Raw genomic sequence first — 20,922 nt, forward strand, 5'->3', positions numbered from 1 at the left:
TAGGTGGCAGATGGAAGGCACTTCTAACCCTAATAATTGTACGACGAGAGGGCCAACTCAACGCAATTCGCTTCGATACAACAACATTTTGCGACAGAACCTGCGCAGCAACCGATACGATATTTCAATACCGATGCCAGCTAATATACTTACGAGTATTCTCCTCAAAGTCCTGTGCATTCAACCCGGATCCGGGCATTGAAATAACGAAATTATAGACACTGTCAACACATACTATAAATGTATGTTGGTACATCATACTATACATCAGAGAGTAATCGTTTTAAGCAAGAAATTATATTTTGCTGGAATTACATATGTAATAGTATATGGCGCTAGAAGCTTTACAATTTGTTCTTTAAGCAAACCATAAATCAAAAATAAAATATATTTTTTATAATTATTATTATTGTTGAGACGCAAATGAACAAACGCAGTAAATATTTATATAAGGCAATCATTCGTGTATATATAAATAATATGTCGTAAATCAAGGATCGATCGAAAAGCACACAATACTCGTATTATCGCTATTATTATCAGCTTTAAAAGTCCGAGTATGGCAAACTGTCTGCTGCAACTGCGGGTCTTTGACTTAAAAAACTCCGTTGGCCAGCATTGCCGGAGCCACCTCCCCATCCGCGAGCACAGTTGTTGAAGCTCTGGCCAGGAGAGGCCGTTCGAGCGCTCTGTCCATAGCCTCCATAACCGCCACCACCGTACTGCTGCGCATGAGGCTGCGGCGACACCGAAATGGGCGATCCCTGTCCGATGGGTGAGCGAGCTCCCCCGAAGGGAGCGGGTGATACATTGCGAACTTTGGAGTAGCCGCGCACATTTAGATTGCGTTGGGGTTGATAGCCAACGTTCCTCTGCTCGGGCTGCTCGAACTTCGATAGTTTGTCGAAGGACAAGGGCGAGGGATTGAAGTTGACTGGGGGCGCATTTTGTGACGAGGTTTGTGGGACTTTCTGGTAGCTAGATGGAGCATAAAGCTGTTGTTTCGGCGGAACCGCTGAAGAGAAGCCAGTCGATGGCTTCGACAAGGGGAAACCACTAGACTGGCCACCCGGTCCATAAGCTGACTGCCCACCTGGTCCATAAGCTGACTGACCACCTGATCCGTACGGTGATTGGCCGACTGGTTCATAAGAAGGCTGGCCAGCTGGCTCGTAAGAAGATGGTGCATAGGACGAGGGACGTCCATAGCCATTGCCCACATTATTCGATGGCGGCACATATGGGGACTGGGCCCGCGCATATGGGGACTGCACCTGTGGTGGAGACTGTACCGGAGGTGGTGCATAGCTAGCTAGGGAGATCTCCTTAGGCACATAAAGACCTGAAAGATAATATAGCAATTGTATCATAATCATTATTTTCCACAGATCGAATCTTTTTCAAGCATTTACATTTGCTGAGGGCTGAGCCGATTAAGCGTATGAGTGAGAGCGAGAGTTCTGTCGATGGGATTGAAGGAATGATTGGAGTTTGCACTTTTAGGTGTGACACACACGGTAACATTTAAACACGAAACAAGAGGATCGTTATTTAGGTTCAGATCTTGCCTTGAACATCGATTGACCGATTCGACATATTTTCCAAAGCGAATGCGTCTTGCATCTTCAATTCAGCATTCTTCGATCGTTCTTTGAGAATCGACAATCTGGAGGCCGTTTGTAGAGCTTCTTCGTATTGCTTTAACGATTGTTGTTCAAAGGACGATATCAATTCGCGAACGTTTACTTGCTCGCTAGTTTCTTCGTTGCCATCCCCAGAGACCTTGGGCTCTGTACTGCTGGCAGCAGCAATTTCACGCGCCTTTTCACGTGCGATTTCGCATCTCTTAATGTTCAGTTTCAGTTTCTCTTCCGCCTCCTTTTGGGAGCGTAGGTAACGAGCCAGATCGCGTTGCTTCTGGAGCTCTCTTTCGCGACTCTGCTGTTGCAAAAAGTGCTGCTGAAACTCTTCCAGCTGTTCCAATCTGTTCCGGACATCGACCGTGAAACTGATGTCAGGACTTTCTTTATACAATTCATAGTCAATGTCAGAGTTTTGCGAATAATATATATCTCTATCTCTATCGTAATCAATGCTGCCGAAGTTGTTGTATTTGTTCGCCTGCTGAAGAGCTAATGTCTCATAGTATTCGCGATATTCTGGAACAATTGTGCAGAAACTAGTGATTCGAGCTAAATTGTTGTTTGAAATGAATCTCAGTAGAGAATGATTGAGGCATATATGTATATGAATAGCGGTAGCATTAAATCCATACATCTAGTCATACGTATAGATGGAGAGTTTGCTAAAGTTTAAAGTTACCTCTTGGCAATTCCACTTGGGGACCTCTCCAGCCCTGGGCCACACTTGGCTTGTAAGCCAACTCCCTCTGGGGGTTGACGGGCTGCAGCGGCTGGGATCGTTGAGTGACAGCGCTTGTATCGTAAGTCTAAAAGGAGTTCCACATTTCAATAAAGTTATGTATAAGCATCTAATCTCATAGAAACTTAAGTTTGGAAAGTATTGGTTTTTTTTTTTTTGTGAAAAGTGTGAATACAAACATTTTTGTATGAATCCTGCTGGCTTCCATAGGTGGTGGGAGCTGGTGCTGGTGCTGGTGCTACAGGCAAATCGACATAATCGCGATTGAAGTACGATGGCGATGCAGCTGGCGGTGTCTGGCTGGGAAATTTCGATTCCTCGACAAATGCCGAACTGGCCGAACCAGTTTGGAGGGCCGCCTCCCATGGTGATTTGACAACCTGTACGCCTGGCTTCGAGTATTTCTCAATTAATTGATCCTGATGGATATTCAACTGCACCCGATGCTTGCCAGCATCTGAATATGCAGGCACAATACTGGGCGAGGTGGGTGGCTTTGGCTGATACTGCTGGTAATCTGGAATACCAGATGGACTGTGAGTGCCAGCATTGGTCTCATCGACTACCCAATTATCAGCTTTTCGGCGCCGCTTCGCGAAAAGCTCAGCTCCTATTTGGCGATGATATTGTTGTTGGCATTTGGCGGTTGGCATTTGTTGTTGTTGTTCACGCATGGCGCAGTTAAGCGGGTGAAGGCAGGCAAAGCAAAGTTTAGCGCGTTGTAGTACACATGTATGAAAATAAAATGTTAATTAAAATATTCTCCAAAATATGGTTTTATTTTTCAAATCAACGGGCACAACAAGTAACATTTACGTTAACATAAGCAATCATATCGATAATACAAGCTAAGCCGAAAGGATCACAAATACTCGTGTATCCTAGGTATATCAACAGATTATCCATGATGCATTAAATGCTCATCTTTCCTTCGTCATCTCTTAATATCCTTGCTAATACTATATCATTTTGTAATAGTAGCAGCAATATCGCAAATTGGGGTCCCACTATTAAACATTCCTTCACAAAAAAGAAGTACAGTAGATGAAATATTTCTCCTTATCCAATTTCTACTCTGCAGAATCGATAAAGGCCCAGCCCAGTAGGACGTGTAATATAATGATCTGAGAACTCATTAATAAAAAGTGACAGGTATTTCCAAAAGCTTACAGCATCTTACTCGTAATTACTAACCTATCATAGGTAAATCCACGCTAGAGATAAGAGAGGTCTAATCCCGTTTTCAAATTCGATATTCTTATGCGTAATAGAAATTGGTAGATTTTCCAAATCTCAAACTATGATTGGTTGGAAACTACATATTAGAACAATTTATTCAATTCTGTTTTCGGTAATTTCAAAAATCACTTTTGTGGGGGACTGCATATGGTTTTACAGCCAATTCTACAGAATGAAGCTGATCTGCACTTTCGAGTATTGCTTATTGTTGTGCAAAATGTATAATCTTAAGATATGGTTAAAGCTTTACCTCTTCCCTTATGCAGTTGCAGCGCAGTTATTAGCTCAGCGCAATTATCAGGTGATAAAAGACCTGTTTCGACATTTATTGATTCTTTCAGTGAGTTATAGTCGCGCATTTGTCCTCGTGGATTCATAATTAACTTTAAGGGCATTTTGTCCAACTTGGTTAGTTCCGGCGTCAAATTCGATTCCGAATTTTCTTTGTACAATGCATGATTCTCAATTATATCATCTTCCCCTGTTTTCGATTTCATATAATTGGGTGTCAATAAGTGAGAATTAAGTCATAAAAGTCATAGAGTTTTAAAAAAATAATAACTAGAGGGCGTTACAAGTAGGGGAAGATGATAAAGTTAGTAATTTATTATTGCAAAAAGCTGCTGCGGCTAAATTGGAAAGTAAAAAATTGTATTTATTACTCGCCGAGCTATGTAAATTAATTGAAATCTTTATTATTCGAATTAGTCTCAATAATATGCATTTGTTGGAATTATAAGTAAGTGTAGTTGATATGTGTGTCAGTATGTGTGTATGGATTTGTATGTGAATGATGAGCGCAAAGGGTTATAATATTTGCCAAAAATTCTTGAAACATTCAGAAGAAACTGACTACACGACTTAAAGAACTAAGAATTAACCTTGATTTTATTATTGTAATTAAAATTTTCTCTAGAGCTACTAACTTAACATTGAATCCGGAAAACAACTATAGATTGACGAAATAAATCATTTTGCTTTTCCGCCTTTAAATTTCAACTCAAATTGAAATTGAAATTGCGATCTCAAAAACTAAATTTGTAATACTTGTAGACTTTTAAATATTAAACAATTTCCGCGTATTTAATTTTCAGCTGCTAATCTACTCGTAATCTTAATCACTTATTTTGATCTATAAGTCCAAATCTGTCTCCAATACTAAGAGTCCTCATTTCATAAAATTTGAAAACTATCCTCTTATTCTCCAGAACGTCAGTTGACTCGGAGAATTGCTTATGCAGGTTCAAGTATTTTGAAATGTCGCTCAATTGTTTCTTTAACCAGATCATATAAAAATCACAAAGAAATTATTTAATTCCTATCCAGCATCTGATTCCCATGTTGGACCAGCAACGGTATTATTATTGTTATTTATTTAATCACAATTATTTTAGGAGGGATTTAGCGGCATCCACCACATTTGTAAATAGCCCCATTAAATGCTAAATGGACATCTTCTCTCTCTGTAGGTCCAGAGTATCTGATATCGTTGCCATAACGATGGTTGCAATACGTGATTTAGAAAACCAAATTTGATTTTGACTCTTCCGAGAGTCCTAGATGTGTTTAAATGTTTGTGTATGTGTATAAATCCTTTTTGAAAAAGATTCAGATAAGATGACACTTAACATGCACCTAGAAATCCATTACCTTGAGCGCAACCTTCATGAACCCATTTTACAGAGCGTTTTTTTCGATTGACATACATTGATTGGCCCTTAGACTTTTGGTTACTTATATCGCTCAAAGAATGCGATATTCGGCGGGCAAGCTCAACCTGGTCCTCCACAGTTGGGTGTAGTGTCGGAGAATAAAATGCTGATGAGGCATATAGCTTTCCTATTTTAAACAAATTTAAAGTCAGTTCATTTTGCATTCAAAGTTACAATTCAAAGAATTCCATACAAAAGGCGATACGTAATCAATGTGTGTGTGTGTGTGTACGAGTATGTTGGCTGAGATACTATCATCGATCTCGAGATCGGTGTAGGGTGTGGAATATAACGCCCACTGTGACCCATCGATGCTGTCAACTACGAGTACGAGTACGAGTGCGACTTTTTCAAATACCAGACTACTAATCGGAGGGCAATTAGTTGCAATTAGCTTGTGGATTAGGCCAAGCCATCAGCTAGTTAGTTGAATGCACTGAATGCATGAGATTGAAGTGAAGGATGGTGGATGGTTGTGGAATGCATGGAGCATGAAAGGAGCATGTTTCGAACCACTGATATATTGGGTAAACTTGTGGCAAATTCAACGGATATTTGAATTTTGTTTTCAAAGCGTTCTCAATTTTACGTATCACCTTTTTGTGTTGTTGTTGTTTCTATATATTGTGGGCATTACTTACGGTTTTTGGGTAAGATTTCGGGCGCATCGGTAGCTGGTGTAAATATCTTGCGCAAATCAACTGTCCTCGATACATTTGTGGATTCCTATTTTAATAACATAGGCAAATGTTCTAACAAAACTTGTATACTCTGTAAGGGCAGCACGCCCAACGGATATTTTATGTAAAATTCATATTGAAATTCGTTCTCGTTGGTCCGTTGGTCCTTTGGTCCGTATGTCCTTGTCCATTTGTTCATTTTCAATTGAAGGTGATTACCGATTTGTGTGTTTGTCACACGAAGGCAGAAGATCGAATCGATAGAAGATACTTAGATATGTACATACATACATATGTGTTGTGTGTGTGTTTGTGTGTGTTTTACGGTGTGTGTCTCGACAATGATTCACAATTCTTTAGAATGCAAAGAATATATAGTACTATATGCATATGTCCCCAACCCCCCGCTCACACCACACTAGTCGAATTACGTACATTTTTTCTTTGCCACAGCTTTGTGCTCAGCTCTAATAAGATCTTTCGTTTGGTCGGATCGTGGCGATCACTGGGCCTGAAACCGCGTTTCCTTTCTATCGTACAGTTATTTAATTGGGATTGCGACCTTGGCAAGCCATACGAACTCATGAAATTTTCGGGCAGAGTTTTAAAATTGTACGAACTCGCACTTTTCAGCATTTTCGGCATTTGAAAATGCTTCTTGACCGTAATGCATAAAACCCGCTTTGTTTTCTACACTAAACATTGGAATAAATAAAAAATTTCTTTGCAAGAGTATAACACCTATGTACATACATACATATTGTGTATGTGAGTGTGTGTGTGTGTGTGTGTGTGTGTGTGTGTGTGTGTGTGTGTGTGTATGTATGTATGTATGTATGTATGCACAAATAGCCAAAATTCTCTTCAATTGCTAATTATAGAGACGGAGACTTCTAGAGAGTCCGATTGTCTCTCGCAAAATATACTATTGTAAAACGACGAGTAGCTCAGTTTCAAAGGAGGGTATTTGTATTTACATACATACATACATACATACATATGTATGTACGTATGTATGTATGTGTCGGAGGTTTTTCTGATTTTCAAATGAGTGTGTTTTATATGTATGTATGTACACGAGAAATGAACACATTCATTTATTAATACAATAACAATAATACACACAGACACACACACACACACATACACACATAGATGTATGTATGCATGTATATTGTCTGCTCAGATCGCCTTTATATATTGCATATGTATAGGTATACTTGTATATCAAATGCTTGCGAGCGCGTTTGTGTGTGCGGAATGGCATGCCCAAAAATCATGAAATTTTTATAAATAAAATATGTGCTACTTTTTTTTCGTATGGGGGGGCAGTTGTCAGGAATTGAGAAAACTGTCTAAACATAAGCAAATGCTAGATGGTTGGTTTGCTTTGCGGCTTGCGTTAAAACAGTAGATTAGCGTAGATTAGCTAAACAGGACAACGTTTAAAGAGATTCTCTGACTGACTCAATCTGAATCAACTGAAGAATCGAGAACATCAAGAACACAACAATAAAAGCGCGCGTTCCATTTTGTACGTTTCTGGTATATATGTATATATATGTATATGTACAATCCCTGCCTTTCTTCGATCGAGCCCGCTTCTTGAATTACTTGGCAAGGCTCGGCAGCTCTGATCCTTTAATGAGTACCAAGTCCTGCCCAGATCTTTTGAGTGATATCGCTGCTGAAAATGGAAGTACTATATGCAAGCATTTGCTTTTGCTTCTGCGTGTTTTTTTTTTTTTTTTTGCTTTTCCTTTTGCTCTTCTCAACGTAGGTAGCATTATAAATAAATATCAAAAAATATTTGAGAGCGACCTTCACTTTTTATCTTTGAGCATCATAATGGTGGGGTGGTAGCCCAGATATTTTATATATGTGTATATAAATATTTATATATATTCGATATATATCTGTATGTATATATGTATGTTGGTGTATGTACATATGTCAGCTTTATGAGTAATATACTTAAATGTGTCAATGTGTTTGTTGCCAACCATTACAAATATATACAAGTCGGAGTCGGAACCGATTTAGGCAAACGACACATAGAACAACAAACAACTTACCTTGACATTGTTGTAGTCCTCTTGCTGGTTAATGACATTTGCGTACGGCTGTGCGGGTTTCTGGTACACCTGTTGATGCTGCTGATATTGCTGATTCTGCAATTGTTGTTGGACTCTCTGCTGCGCCTGCAGCTCTTGTTCCTTCAATTGGTTCTGAGCGATCAGTTTTTGCGCCAAAATCTGTTGCTGCTGTATCTGGTTGGCCAGCTCTTGTTGCTTTTGAATTAGCTGTAATTCTTGTTCCTTCAGTTGCGTTATTTTCTCCTGAGCTTTTATATTGCTATCGATATCCGAAATAATATCCTGGATCTGATCATTGAAGTCTTTCTGCAACGTAAACATTAAGAATAGTGCATAATAAATAACAGATAAAGAAATTTAGACAATAAGAATTAATTACACTTTTTTTTTAATATCAAAAATGTAAAGTTTATCACATTTAAGAACTTTCGAATAATATCAAAGGTGTCAGCTCTGTACCTAATTACTTAATTACCTTTGTTTGCGGTTTTTCTTCAGTGTCTTCCTCCTGAACCTTCTCCGGCACTTCTGCTTCTTTTTGTTCAGCTGCTTGGGGTGGTTGCTCCTCAACTTCCTGCAAAATACAATATTGCAGTAAAACATATTTGCAGAGTCTATTCCAAATACATTATCTGAGGACTCATACGGACTGACAGACGGACCATATGAGATATCGGATACAGGGCACCAAAAGTGCACCTGTCTTTGCTCATAAACTTACCCTATCGCCTTATTAATCAAAGGACACAAGGACATGTCTGTTTATAATACAATTTAACAATCAAATCGATACATACATATATACGTACGTATATGTACAAAACACAGATAGCAAGAACTAAAAGAAATCTAGAGGGACAAAAACAAGACACATGCACACACAGAGAACTGAAGAAACGTGAAAGGGAATACAATCATATACTTGTCCCATAAGGACGTTGCAGGTACGTTTAGGTCATAGCTAGTGGGTTCTGTAATTTATGTACAAAATAAAATATGCATATTTACATATGTATGTTTGTCTGTAGGTGATCTGAATGGCAACATCAATTGCTAGCTTTATCAAACCATTGGAACCTACATATTATGCATCCCTAGATCCCCGCACCTATTAACCCAGCTCTTTAATACAGATAAAAAGCAATAGGAAAACAAGATATATACTTCTTCTGATTCTGACTCCGATTCTGCCTCTGACTCTGTCTCAGCCTGCTCAGGTTCAGCTACAGCCTTTTGGTTGCTTGTGCTCTCCACTTCTTCCGCTTCAGCTTCCGCCTCTTCTTCCTCTTCTTCTACAACAACGGTTTCTTCCACCTCCTCGACAGAAGTGTCTGGGACCGTGGGTTCGGTGGCAGCACCCGCTTCTGCTGATTTCTCGGACTTTGTAACGATAGTTGTTTCAGTTTTTGTTTCCACGGTGTTGGCCGAAGAGTCCGTGACATCAGCGTCGGCATCGTCTCCCGGTTTCTTCGCTACAACAGTGACCGTGGTCGTGGTTGTGGTCGTTGTCTCGGACTGGCTGCCCTCTCCATCGCTCTTCTTTGCGACAATTGTGACAGTAGTCGTTTCTGTTTGGCCATTTTCGTCTTCTTCCGTTTTGACTTCCTTCTTAACTTCCTCTTTGACGGTCTCTTTAGGCTCCTCCTTTACTTCCTCTTTGGATTCCTGTTCTTTTTTGTTTTCATCGGCTGCACCGACTGATTCGTTCGTTTCGGCAGAGCTATTCACTGCCTTTTGATTTTCCTCCGCCTGCGTGGGTTTGTTTTCACTCTCTGCTTCATTTACTTTTGTCTTTACATTTAAAAAAAAAAGAAAACAATATTCATATACATATGTAAAAAGATTATGGCAGCTCTGATGGTGAGAAGCAATTTATCGATCAACTTTTGCAGCAGCAGCACGAGCAGGCAATAAATCAGATTTTGGGAAGCGACTGACAATCCATAAGTTTTGCTTTTTATTTTTCAGTAGCAGGCGAAAGATTTTGATCCAAAACTGGTTAATGGAGCCGGTCAGCAACAGCGACTTTGCTTCGAATTGAATCCTCTTAAAGCCCTTCTTGTCTAACCATTATCACAATATTATTTAGCAATGTTTATTTCAGGTTTCTAGTTGATTTTATTATTCAACCGCATATATACATATATGTATATATTACCAGGCAATGCGAAAACCATTAAAAATATTTGTGCAACATTATTTTATGAGAGTGTTTATGTGTTCTGAATGTGGATGTGGCATAGCAATTAAAACATGCATAAACAGTAGGAATGGGCACAAATGAATGACTCTGAGCAAACATTATATACACGGTATATAGATGAATTATTTATTTTCTGATCTATGAAAGTAAAATAAAGGAATATTAACAATGTTTTCTTACCACGACTTCAGCGTTAGACTCCATTTTTATGCCTTATAGCTTCGTTGTTGATACAAAATCTATTTTCAAAATAACAATAAATAAAGTATAATATAATACAATTTAACAAAAGTTGTAGAAGAGATTTTATGTTTATTTTATGGTTGATGCTTCCCGCCCCAACTAATTATTGCAAATAAATAAAAAAAAATATACGAATTTATATCTGCGCGCTACTAGAAAAAGAAAAAAGTTTAATTTTGCTTCGAGTCGCACCCAAACTGTGTTAAAATTAAACCAAATGTCAAGTAGAAATTGTACTTAAATTTAGCCCAACGGACGAATAAAAACTATGTAATCATAAATAAGAAGCAAGAAATTGAAGTAAACGTTTCTAATTAGAATTAATTTGTATAAGAATTTTCGAGCTAATCGTACCTTGTCACTATTTGGTATAGAAATAAAATTCTTGATTGGTTCTGATTGTATAGTGCGTTTATATAGAGAAATTTATTGTACGAAGCCCAGCACTTACACACAAATATTAAACGCGAAAACCCTTTAAAGGTTGAATTCATTTCGGAAAATATTATATATGTATTTCTTAAACGTAACACAAATCTCGGGCAATAGTGTAAACAAAACAATGTTGAAAACAAACTTGTTTTGTCCGAGTTATAGAATATTAAGAAATTGACTAGGCAAGAATTGTGTACATTATATTTTTGTAGCTATTCACATTTTCTTTTCTTTTTCAGAATATTTGATATGTTCTTGTACATACATACTTGTACATATGTATGTACATATGTATATATGTACGTGGTGGTGTGTACACAATTTGATTGGAAATTGTAGCAACATCTTTTGGTTATAAAACTGATCATCAAATGGGGCGAAAGCCAAGTAAAATATACTGCGCAAAAGAGCTGGGTATTTAAAATATTAAATATTCATAAAATTGTATCAATTAATTGATCGCGGGGATACGGGAAAAAGTGAAAGCATATATGTGCATGAACTTTCGATGTTGCCAGACGCCGAAAAAAAGACATAACAGGTGTTCAAAATCTTGTTCAGAATTAAATATAGATTTTATATTGCTCTCTTCTGTTTTCATTCTTTTCATATCACTTTACCAATTTTGAGCACCAAAAGCTTAATTTTTGTGAATAAAATTGTTACTTCTGGTCCCCATTTACTATAAGTGTTATATATCTTTCGGCGATCGTTGCCTCAGAACCTTTCTGTTAGCGCCAACTCGAAAAAGAGTCTTCTACGAATCCATATGTATGTATGTATGTATGTACATATGTATATAAAAACACCGCCTCATACGTATGAGGCTTATTCTCAATTACAAGGAGTTATGATACCGATATTTTGCGATCGTCAGGCTGAATAAAAGACCGACACATACACGTTTTACTTACAAATGGCTGTGTGTACATATAAACATACATGTATATAAATATATATGTATATATAAACCACGCTGGCACTCAAATTTGTACATTACATAACTTTTAGCATCGCTTTTTATAAATATTCGCTATTTTACACAATGATGGGGTATTCCTTTTCAATTTTTCTTCGATCACTGCACATAGCAATACCGTTATTGCTGCTTTATCACGCCGCATAGTAGTTATTATATAGGTATGTATGTATGTATACGTAAAGTACGGGATATATTTTGATACATACTACATATTTATATTTATAATTCCCGGTTGCATTTTGAATATATTTTCAAATTTTCTTTGTACCACTTTATTGAAAAAAACTATAAAAAAAAATAATAATACACGAATACGCATCTCTGGAATACACTTGAACTAGAATTTTACTTACCAAGGTTTGAATTATTATTGCAAATAATTTAATTTGTGTACAATAAAGCCGTACAATCGAACAGAAATTAGCGCTCTGAATTTTTGAAAGATAATAATAACATTAAAAAAAATGCCGTCCGGACTAAAATAATGACCTCGAGCGAACAAGAATATACGTATGCCGTTCAATTCAAAGAATATGAGTGCACATCAAAGATAGCTTCCACACTGTCCACATTCTATCTTTTTACTACAATGCCTACGTCCACTCACATTCAAAATTTGTATTTTATATATACACATTTCAATACAGTTTTATTTAAAACACATTCTCACTATATGTATATGCACGTTCGCATTTATGTATGAGTGGTTTGTCCGAAGAGAACGCAAACTCACTCACAGCGGCTAAATGCCGCGAGTATATATGTACAACATTCATACATATATTAACATACAAACATACACACTTATGTATGTATGTGCATAGATATGGAGGAGAGATGTGTTTTCTTTTAAATAAGATCAATATTGATAGAACGCACAGCAAGTGCAGGTCACGGATTTGGCTTTATAGCTTGCTTGATACGTATATTTGAAAATAGTTTGATTAAACACACGGAAATTCTTCTGTAAACTCAAAACAAATTTACTTTCCATATGTTGATTTAAGTGCTGTAACGCAGAACTACATCCATCAATATTTAAAAACAAAAAGACTAGCATTAGCTCTTCCTTATTTCGGCAGCATTCTCCCGATCCCAATTCTCTGCGTTAATGCAAATCGAGAAGTAAAATTGTCTAACCAGAATGTAGATACATACATGTATTTATTTTTGTGCATGTGCATTGAAGTTAATTGTGCTAAACAGACTTTAATTTCTAAACCATTGCGCAGAGGCACTATTACCGTTTCTTTTTATGCGACTTATTTAATTTTCGCCTTTTTAAAATCATATCGTATAGGGCGTCCAAGCCTTCCTGTAGACCCTCGCCAGTTATTGCGCACGCTGGCTGTATGTACCAGCCTTTCAATTGCAACGATGTGGGTGCTTTAGCATTATTGCCTTTCTTTGTTAAATGTATGCTGTTTGATGTGGGAGATGTTGTGAGTGAAACACAACTTTTGGCATCGTGTCCAATATTCTGTTCCTTGGTGTCGGAGTCCTCGCGTAGATGCGATGACAGGGTGCCCCTACTTGACGATAGGCTCCTTTCGGAGCTTTTTTCACTCGTGGGTCCGGCATAGCCCAGCGGAGATTGCATTTGAGCCGTTGGAGTTAAACAACGTCCAGCATAACTTTGGTTTGGAGTACTATATCCAACAATATTACCTGTCGAAGATGAACTTGAACTTAGCATGGAAAGATTCTGTGCGGGATGATGCAGCTCGTGAAGTCCTAAAAGTTTTTCTAGTTCCTTTGGACCGCAAGCGTTGGGAAGATCTTGTTTGTTGGCTAAAATCAGCACAGGCACACCCTATAAAAAACGACAAATGTTTTAGATTCATTCTTGTAACACAACTTCGACTAGTCGCAGTAAAAAAAAATGACTTCGCCTGATATTATGAAAGCGTAGAATATTTCCTGCCAGGTTTAATATATTGCACTTGTCTGAACCATTTACCTGATTGTCAGGGCATTTTGCAGTGCGCATTAACTCCATTTTGGCTTCTTCCATTCGTTCAGTGTCAACAGAATCAACAACAAATAAAATACCATCTGTACATCTGTAATAATATACAATTCATATTTATGTTACCAGTTCATTATAAAACAGCTGTTTAACTCACCGTGTATAACTTCGCCATAACGGCCGTAACTTTTCCTGTCCACCCACGTCCCAAACGAGAAAGTGTACACCCTTCGCCTTGCCCGAGGTGCCTTGAACCTATAAACGAAAGCGTTACCATGGGTCAATAAATTCTTCCAGCCTCAACTACAGCATCAACACAAATTTTACCTTTTCGCAATTGAATCCTATGGTGGGCACTGTGTTCAAATACTGGTCGAACTTTAGTCTATAGAGTGCTGTTGTCTTACCAGCTGAGTCTAATCCAAGCATGACAATATGAAGCGTTCCCTGTAATGTGTATGTAATCAGTGTTGCTGATCAATCTAACAATTTAAAACGTTGTCTGTGTGCTTTGAATTACCTGTGATGGTAATGCATCCAGCAAGTTTCCATTTTTCACCATTGTTGCCCCCATATTTATGTATTTGAATTGGTGTTTATTGGTATAGGTTTATGTTTTTTATTACTTTACATTATGACCTCCTCTTCTTTTTTTGGCTTTTAGTTGTCCACACGATAAATTTCAGCGATGGTATGCGACTAAATATCGATAGACCAACCATTTTCATATCGTTGAGTGTCGCTTGTGAATGTATGTATGTGAACAGGGGTTGAAACCGTTATATGCACGAAAAACTATTTTGGCATATTTATGTTAATTTACTATATTTATATAATTTTTTTCGAAACTTTAAGAGCTTATGGTTTCAATAATTTTATGTGATGAATAAAATAAATATTTTGTATGTATATATCGAGCGTTATCGAAGATGCTCTAGATATACACACACATGCAATGTATCTAGTCGTATTTAGAAATACATATGAATGTATCTACATATGTACTTATATACAAGTACATACGTACAATTGTTCTTTGCATTTCTTTAGATTTTTGAAGTCGTTGGGGAAATCAAGATTTTTATTTTAAATTTAAATTTTTTATAATGATTCGCATATGCTTTATGAAATAGTTTCTTGAGCTTTTAAACTGATACAAAGTCCTGCCAATAATTAATGGACTGTAATTAATTTTTCTGCTATTGCTAAATAAAACAACAACAAGGTGTTATCTAGTTGGCACACATTTTTTATTTTGGAAAATAGTGATATAAAAAATAAGGATTCTTTAATGAGCATACAGCTTCATACACTTGCATATGTGTGGGCTCAATTACGCCAAATTTCGTCCTTAATTAAAATAGTTATAATGGACGCCCACATTTGGCATTGCCACATTTGTAGGCACATATGTGGTTCCGGGCGAGCATTTCAAACAATTACGTTTCAGAGCTGGCCTTTGCTTTGATCCATGGCAGTGCATGGCGAAGCGAAGCTCCTCCGCCATTTCAGAACACAGAGACTGATTATCGGTATGCAAGTTCTTTTTTGAATTCCAGCAAAACTCAAGTATGGCTACTACCACTGCCAATGCAAGTCCACAGAGGAGCACAACGAAAACCCCACCTTAAGAAAATAAACGATGTTAGCACAAGCTGATCATCAATCATTATATGTTATGAGAAAGCTTACCAATATTTTCAACACCTAAGGCATTGGCTTTTGACTCTTTGCTCTTATCGTCTCTATTGCAAACATCTCCAGTGTTCTTCCACCATTTGTCATAAAGTATTTGTATAATGCCCTTCTCTTGCAGCTCCAGAATGGCCAATGAAATTTTATCCCTCCATGGCGAACCTTTGGGAGTTGCTATGCCATAACCTTTGGAATCTAGCAAGCCTCCTATCTGCGTCAAATTGCAGTCGCGCTGGACAGCATAGTCCAGCATTGTCGATTCCATTAGGAAGGCATAATTGCCTTCCATCACACGCTTAATTCCATCTTCATAGGTCTTAACAAAGACGGAGGCTTTTCGATTTTCCATGTACCTCCACATTTTCTGATATATTCCAATTTTAGAGTCCTGAAATGAGAAATATCACAAAAGACCCCATTCAATGATTATAATGATAGTTTATTAAAGGTATTCTCACCCTAAAAAATGTCATTGTTGAACCGCCCTCCAAAGTGCCATAAGATATCTCAGTTTGTTCAGCCAAATCCGAAGCACTTTCAATGGGTGTTATCATTCTCTCAACAGTTAAAAACGCAGCCAAATTAGCCGTGTAGGATGATATAATAATGAGGGTGAAGAACCACCAGATACCGCCAACGATTCGCGTTGATGTTGCCTGTAAGAAATAGGAGCTCTTTAAAATATGTTTTACTCATTGTGTCATCAAAGAATATTTGAATGTGTTTATGGCCACTGGAACCAATATTATTGTGCTCTCCTATTTCCCACATTGTGAAGGTTTTTCAATAAGTTTTCTATGCCAATCATGAATACACATTATAATGAAAGAAGAGTAACAGGGCACAATAGAAGTGAGTGTGAAAGTATTGATATCCATACCCTAGGATACAAATCGGAACCTTGTTGCATAAGAGCGCCAATTGCAAACCAAAAACTATTTTTCAAAGTGAAATCATTCTGTATGCTAACTAATTCCAGAGTGTTGTCATCTGACTCATCATCTCCATCAACATCATTTGTAAGGTGTAAAATGTTTTCGTTGTGCAAATGTCCTGCATTGGGGCCCCCATTCGGCTCATCGTTGGCATCAGCAACAGCATCGGGATCGGCATTGGCATCAAAGTCATTGTGTTCATCAGGGCCCTGATTTTCGGGATGTGAATAGTAGTCGTGTTTACAGGACTGCAGGCCTGTCAGTTTCTCTAGCTCGAATTGCTCCTCATTGCGATGGGCTTTGCGAATTTTATGCAAGATATGATCACATGCCATTGGGCAGGGCGGCTTCGAGTGAACCCATTCGACGGGCGAAAATCGTGCCACTATCCATATTGTTAATGAAACAAGTACGTATCCAAATGCTATATAGAACCAGATTTCAACAGCAAGCGGATTCATGAACGAGAAAAACTTTGTTTGCGCGCGATCTGATTTCTGAAATACAATAACAACTTGTTTAAATGAGGGTGCAGCATTTTAAAAACACATACAACGGGGAAACTAAGCACACAATACACAAATTTATATACATTTCAAGTTCGTATGTACAGTGAGTGAGAGAGAAGACATCATGAAAACATCAGTGTGATTTAAATATTTTAGTTACCGTAATCAATACTGTACCTTTGGGTTCAGTCCCGATCCCTGTCGCAAAAATGTTCCCGTTATAAACCAGAAACTATTCGATATGGAAAATTGATTTTCCACAATGTTCGTCTCCTTGTAACACGGATGGGGATTCTTCCATTCGTAGGGTGAGAAACGAGCCATCACGAACAGCGCAAACGAGACTAGGATATAAGCAGCTAGCACATACAACCAAATTTCCATAGCCAATGGGTTCATAAAGGAAAACAGACGTGTAGGCTGACTTGTCGGCACCTATTGGATTTAGCCATTGGTAAATACTATTAATACTACATACGAGTATCAGCACTTAACTCTATGTACATATACCTTCCAAAAAAGCTAAACTACTTTCGTAAAGGAAGCTTCTTTCAATTCGCGAATACCATACAAAAATAAAAACGAAACTACTGAACATACCTTGAACAAAATACCAATACCCAAGTTCATGAAGGGTTTTGTGAAATCAATTACACTTTCCCGTGCATAGTTTATGGTCATGGAAGCGACAGCTAGATCAGCTCGCTGCAGGATATTTTTATTAGTTACGTCGTTATAAATATTGGCTGCTCTCCTGGATATACTTGCCCTTTCCATTAGCTCCTGGACGATGCCATTCCATGAGTTTGTCTCTGGTATGTACACTCCGTACATATTATCCGGAACCAACTCGATTTTGTATTGAAAGCCAACCTGTACAGCTATGGCTTTTAATAAATCAATGCAGAATCCCTCGAATCTCGCATTGCCAGTGAGATTTGCGTCTTCCTTAACCATAACATAGGGCCGCTCCTAAAACAATAAATTCGCAAATATCGAATATATGTATGTATATAGCTTATACTCGTATTATAGAGTATTTCGAGACCCACCTCTCTTGTCATGACCACAAGTGTAATATTCGCAATATTTGAGTCATAAAATGCTGTGGGATCGGATATGTTCACTCCAATATCTGGCTGCCAGTATCCAACTTTTTGAATTCGTTCTTGTTTTAGTTTCAGGACATCAATTTTAAACTTATTACGGCGGCCCTCAATAAAGTTGACCTTTCCAGTTAAGCCGTCGATTGACGCCTGTAAACCATCACAAATATTTCATAGGCGTAGCAAAAATATTCAAATATTCAAAAATATACATAAGCAACCTATAAGCATTAAGCAGCGGTCAGACATGCAAATAATTTGCCCACAAATTGGTGTTATTTTACAATAAGGCCGACAGTTAATTTTAAAAGAATTATTTGCCTGTCTGACCATAGCCTTAGTCGGATTGCATTTAATTACCGAATTAATATAATTGTATAGAGATAATCCATCGCTCCACGTTTTGTCAGAGTTACAGGATATGTTTCTGAACGTAAGTGTGTGGCTACTATCTAATTGCATAAGGCCAGATGCTAAAGCATAAACCGAATCAAACATGAGAGCAGATTGTGTCTGAAATGGATACACATAGACGAAGGTTTAAAAATAAAATGCAGACATTTTAAATAGTCACAATAATGCACCTGAATATATGGGGCACCATTTATCATATCCAGGCCGCTGTGCTGCAACTTTTGCATCTGATCTATGACCTCCTGATATCGTTTACTCTCAACGTCAACCAAACGGAATGCGGTTATATTAACACTGTTGTATCTAAAATCTTCCAGATCATATGTTTCCAGATCCTGCCATAAAGATCAAATATACAATTTATCGTTTAAATACCATTGAAATCATATGTTGAGTTTAATTTTAAAATGAATATTTAAGAGGCATTTCAGAATTGGTCTAATACTTACAAAGGTTGTAAACATATAATGATATCGATGATCGTTCATTTGCAATTGTAATATCTGTAATGATAGATAGTTAGTAAAGGAAATCCTGTTCCTGATGAATGCGTATTAAATATACATATGTATGAAAGCATTAAAATGTTGCCGATATTCAAAATTTGAGCTTGACTTCACTGTGTGATCGTATAAACAATATTGTAAATGGATTAAGGAGAGGCAGAATCGATGTTCTGAATGCATACAGATGTATATTTATATCAAAAGTCAATAAAAAGATTTTTCGTACTGATCGAAAAAATGCTTTTATGTTTGTTGGATTTGTGTCAACTATGATTTTGTAAATTTCCTTTTGGCGAATTGCCCGTAAAACTTGGCGATATGTGTCCGGATTTGCTTGCCTTATATACATTTCGGTTCGCATCTCCGTCGATGAGTGCATCAGGTCCTGTTGCTTGAAAAGACCTATAAAAACATAGCCAAATTAAACTATGACTGTGTATGGGATGTGGAATAATTCATTTATACCGTAATCTTCTTCATAAATAATGGCGACTTTCGTCCAGTTCAAATACACCATTAGGTCCCGATAAGCCAAGTTCATCAGATGGTGTGACGGATACAAATTTATTGAGAACTCCTTAACATTCGTTTCTAAGTCGATGCGCACTTCAATGTGCGGTATATCAAAGGCCTCGCAAATGGACTGGACGTGTCCGGCGAGTAGTGGATCGGTTGGTCCAAAGATTGCCTGAACACCGGACTCCAACTGTCGACACACCTTCTTCGTTGCACGAAATGAATCGTCCCGAGGAACATATTCGATGTCATAGACAAGTTGTGTATTGGGCAGGAGGTGTTTTTCCTTATTGATGCGGTAAATAGCATACTTGAAGGCTGATTCGATGCTACTTTCGCGTTCGTCTTCAGTAAATATGGCACCTATTGCAGAAATTAAATTGCAAACGCAAGAATGTACGCATATTTCCCGGCTAAATTTGTGTATATGTACATATTTACATACATATAGTATGTATGTATGGGTGTACTTACCTACTCGTATAACTGGTGGGAGCGCGTTAGCGATTAATATCATAGATAATAACAACAACTGGATAACGAATATCCTGTAAGACCTATCTAAGTGGCACAGGTATGGTGCACCTCTGCCCATTGACCTCTTGTATTGCTGATGGGTTTTGCGAACGCAGAAAACGTTAGCATCGATTGGACATTCCAATAATGTGGATGGCATATTTTTTGGTCGTTGTCGTGGTCAAATAGGAAGCCCTGTCGTACTTTGGCCAGCTTTGGAACACAAACGATTTCAAACTCTGGTGCTGGTACTGGTGCTGGTTCTGGTTGTGGTTGTGGTTCTTAAAGGCAATCTGCATTTGAATTCTGCTCGTTTTAATTGTTTCCCACGGTAAAGCCGTACTATATGCCATGCGTATCGATTATTTTTTTGCACAATAATTCTGCATGGATATTGATTTGAATGATAACAGCATTCGCACATTAAACAGTATCATTTCGCGTATAAAAACAACTGACTTTTCCAAAACGCACACACACCAGCGCACGCAAATTAAGTAACTGCACTATATAATGCAGTATATTTATTGGCGCAAACACACACATATAGAGCACACGCACACACACATCTCTATTACGATTTTGTGGTGGGAAATGTTTTTGCAAAAAAAACAAAACCGACGTTTATTGTTCAGCAACAAAGTCAATTTGTAATTTGGGCCACCATTAACTTTTTTATCGTATTTATGCTTTCAATGTGAGTCGCCAGAAGCTTTTCTCCAAAGCCCGGTAAAAGCTTTCACCCAAAACGTTTTTCAAAAGGCACGCGCACAAAACTGCAACC

General features: G+C 37.8%; 3 protein-coding genes across 12 annotated transcripts; all 3 read right to left on the minus strand.

The window, feature by feature from the left end:
* Positions 1–388: 388 nt before the first annotated feature.
* Positions 389–12,425, minus strand: LOC115627762 (RNA polymerase II degradation factor 1). Of its 9 annotated transcripts, XM_030523549.1 has the most exons (12): positions 12,326–12,409; positions 10,493–10,551; positions 9,274–9,900; positions 8,585–8,683; positions 8,089–8,415; positions 5,975–6,059; positions 5,272–5,460; positions 3,872–4,102; positions 2,562–2,992; positions 2,323–2,449; positions 1,569–2,159; positions 389–1,342 (listed from the first exon to the last, which is right to left on the minus strand). In XM_030523549.1, the coding sequence occupies exons 2-12, from the start codon at positions 10,514–10,516 to the stop codon at positions 546–548; spliced, it is 3,528 nt and encodes a 1,175-aa protein (XP_030379409.1). In that variant the 5' UTR covers positions 10,517–10,551; positions 12,326–12,409; the 3' UTR covers positions 389–545. The 9 variants fall into 9 exon arrangements, with proteins under 9 accessions (XP_030379409.1, XP_030379414.1, XP_030379410.1 ...); XM_030523554.1 differs by lacking the exon at positions 9,274–9,900 and having other exon boundaries at positions 12,326–12,425; XM_030523550.1 differs by lacking the exon at positions 5,272–5,460 and having other exon boundaries at positions 12,326–12,412.
* Positions 12,426–13,103: 678 nt separating this feature from the next.
* LOC115627830 (ADP-ribosylation factor-like protein 4C) lies at positions 13,104–14,609 on the minus strand. The gene is made up of 5 exons (XM_030523670.1): positions 14,462–14,609; positions 14,269–14,388; positions 14,099–14,196; positions 13,933–14,035; positions 13,104–13,785 (listed from the first exon to the last, which is right to left on the minus strand). Exons 1-5 carry the CDS (start codon positions 14,513–14,515, stop codon positions 13,213–13,215), a joined length of 948 nt encoding a protein of 315 aa, XP_030379530.1. The 5' UTR covers positions 14,516–14,609; the 3' UTR covers positions 13,104–13,212.
* Positions 14,610–15,235: 626 nt separating this feature from the next.
* Positions 15,236–20,667, minus strand: LOC115627733 (glutamate receptor ionotropic, kainate 2). Of its 2 annotated transcripts, XM_030523496.1 has the most exons (14): positions 20,097–20,667; positions 19,572–19,985; positions 19,333–19,508; positions 19,050–19,103; positions 18,771–18,935; positions 18,547–18,699; positions 18,133–18,336; positions 17,849–18,052; positions 17,681–17,785; positions 17,258–17,515; positions 16,517–17,068; positions 16,095–16,292; positions 15,634–16,024; positions 15,236–15,567 (listed from the first exon to the last, which is right to left on the minus strand). In XM_030523496.1, exons 1-14 carry the CDS (start codon positions 20,296–20,298, stop codon positions 15,293–15,295), a joined length of 3,351 nt encoding a protein of 1,116 aa, XP_030379356.1. In that variant the 5' UTR covers positions 20,299–20,667; the 3' UTR covers positions 15,236–15,292. The 2 variants fall into 2 exon arrangements, with proteins under 2 accessions (XP_030379356.1, XP_030379355.1); XM_030523495.1 differs by lacking the exon at positions 16,517–17,068 and having other exon boundaries at positions 15,237–15,567.
* Between the last annotated feature and the right edge of the window lie 255 nt (positions 20,668–20,922).

The sequence above is a fragment of the Scaptodrosophila lebanonensis genome, unplaced genomic scaffold (genome assembly GCF_003285725.1).
Source record: "Scaptodrosophila lebanonensis strain 11010-0011.00,11010-0021.00 unplaced genomic scaffold, SlebRS2 tig00000098-arrow-pilon, whole genome shotgun sequence".
NCBI classification, from domain to species: Eukaryota; Metazoa; Arthropoda; class Insecta; order Diptera; family Drosophilidae; genus Scaptodrosophila; species Scaptodrosophila lebanonensis.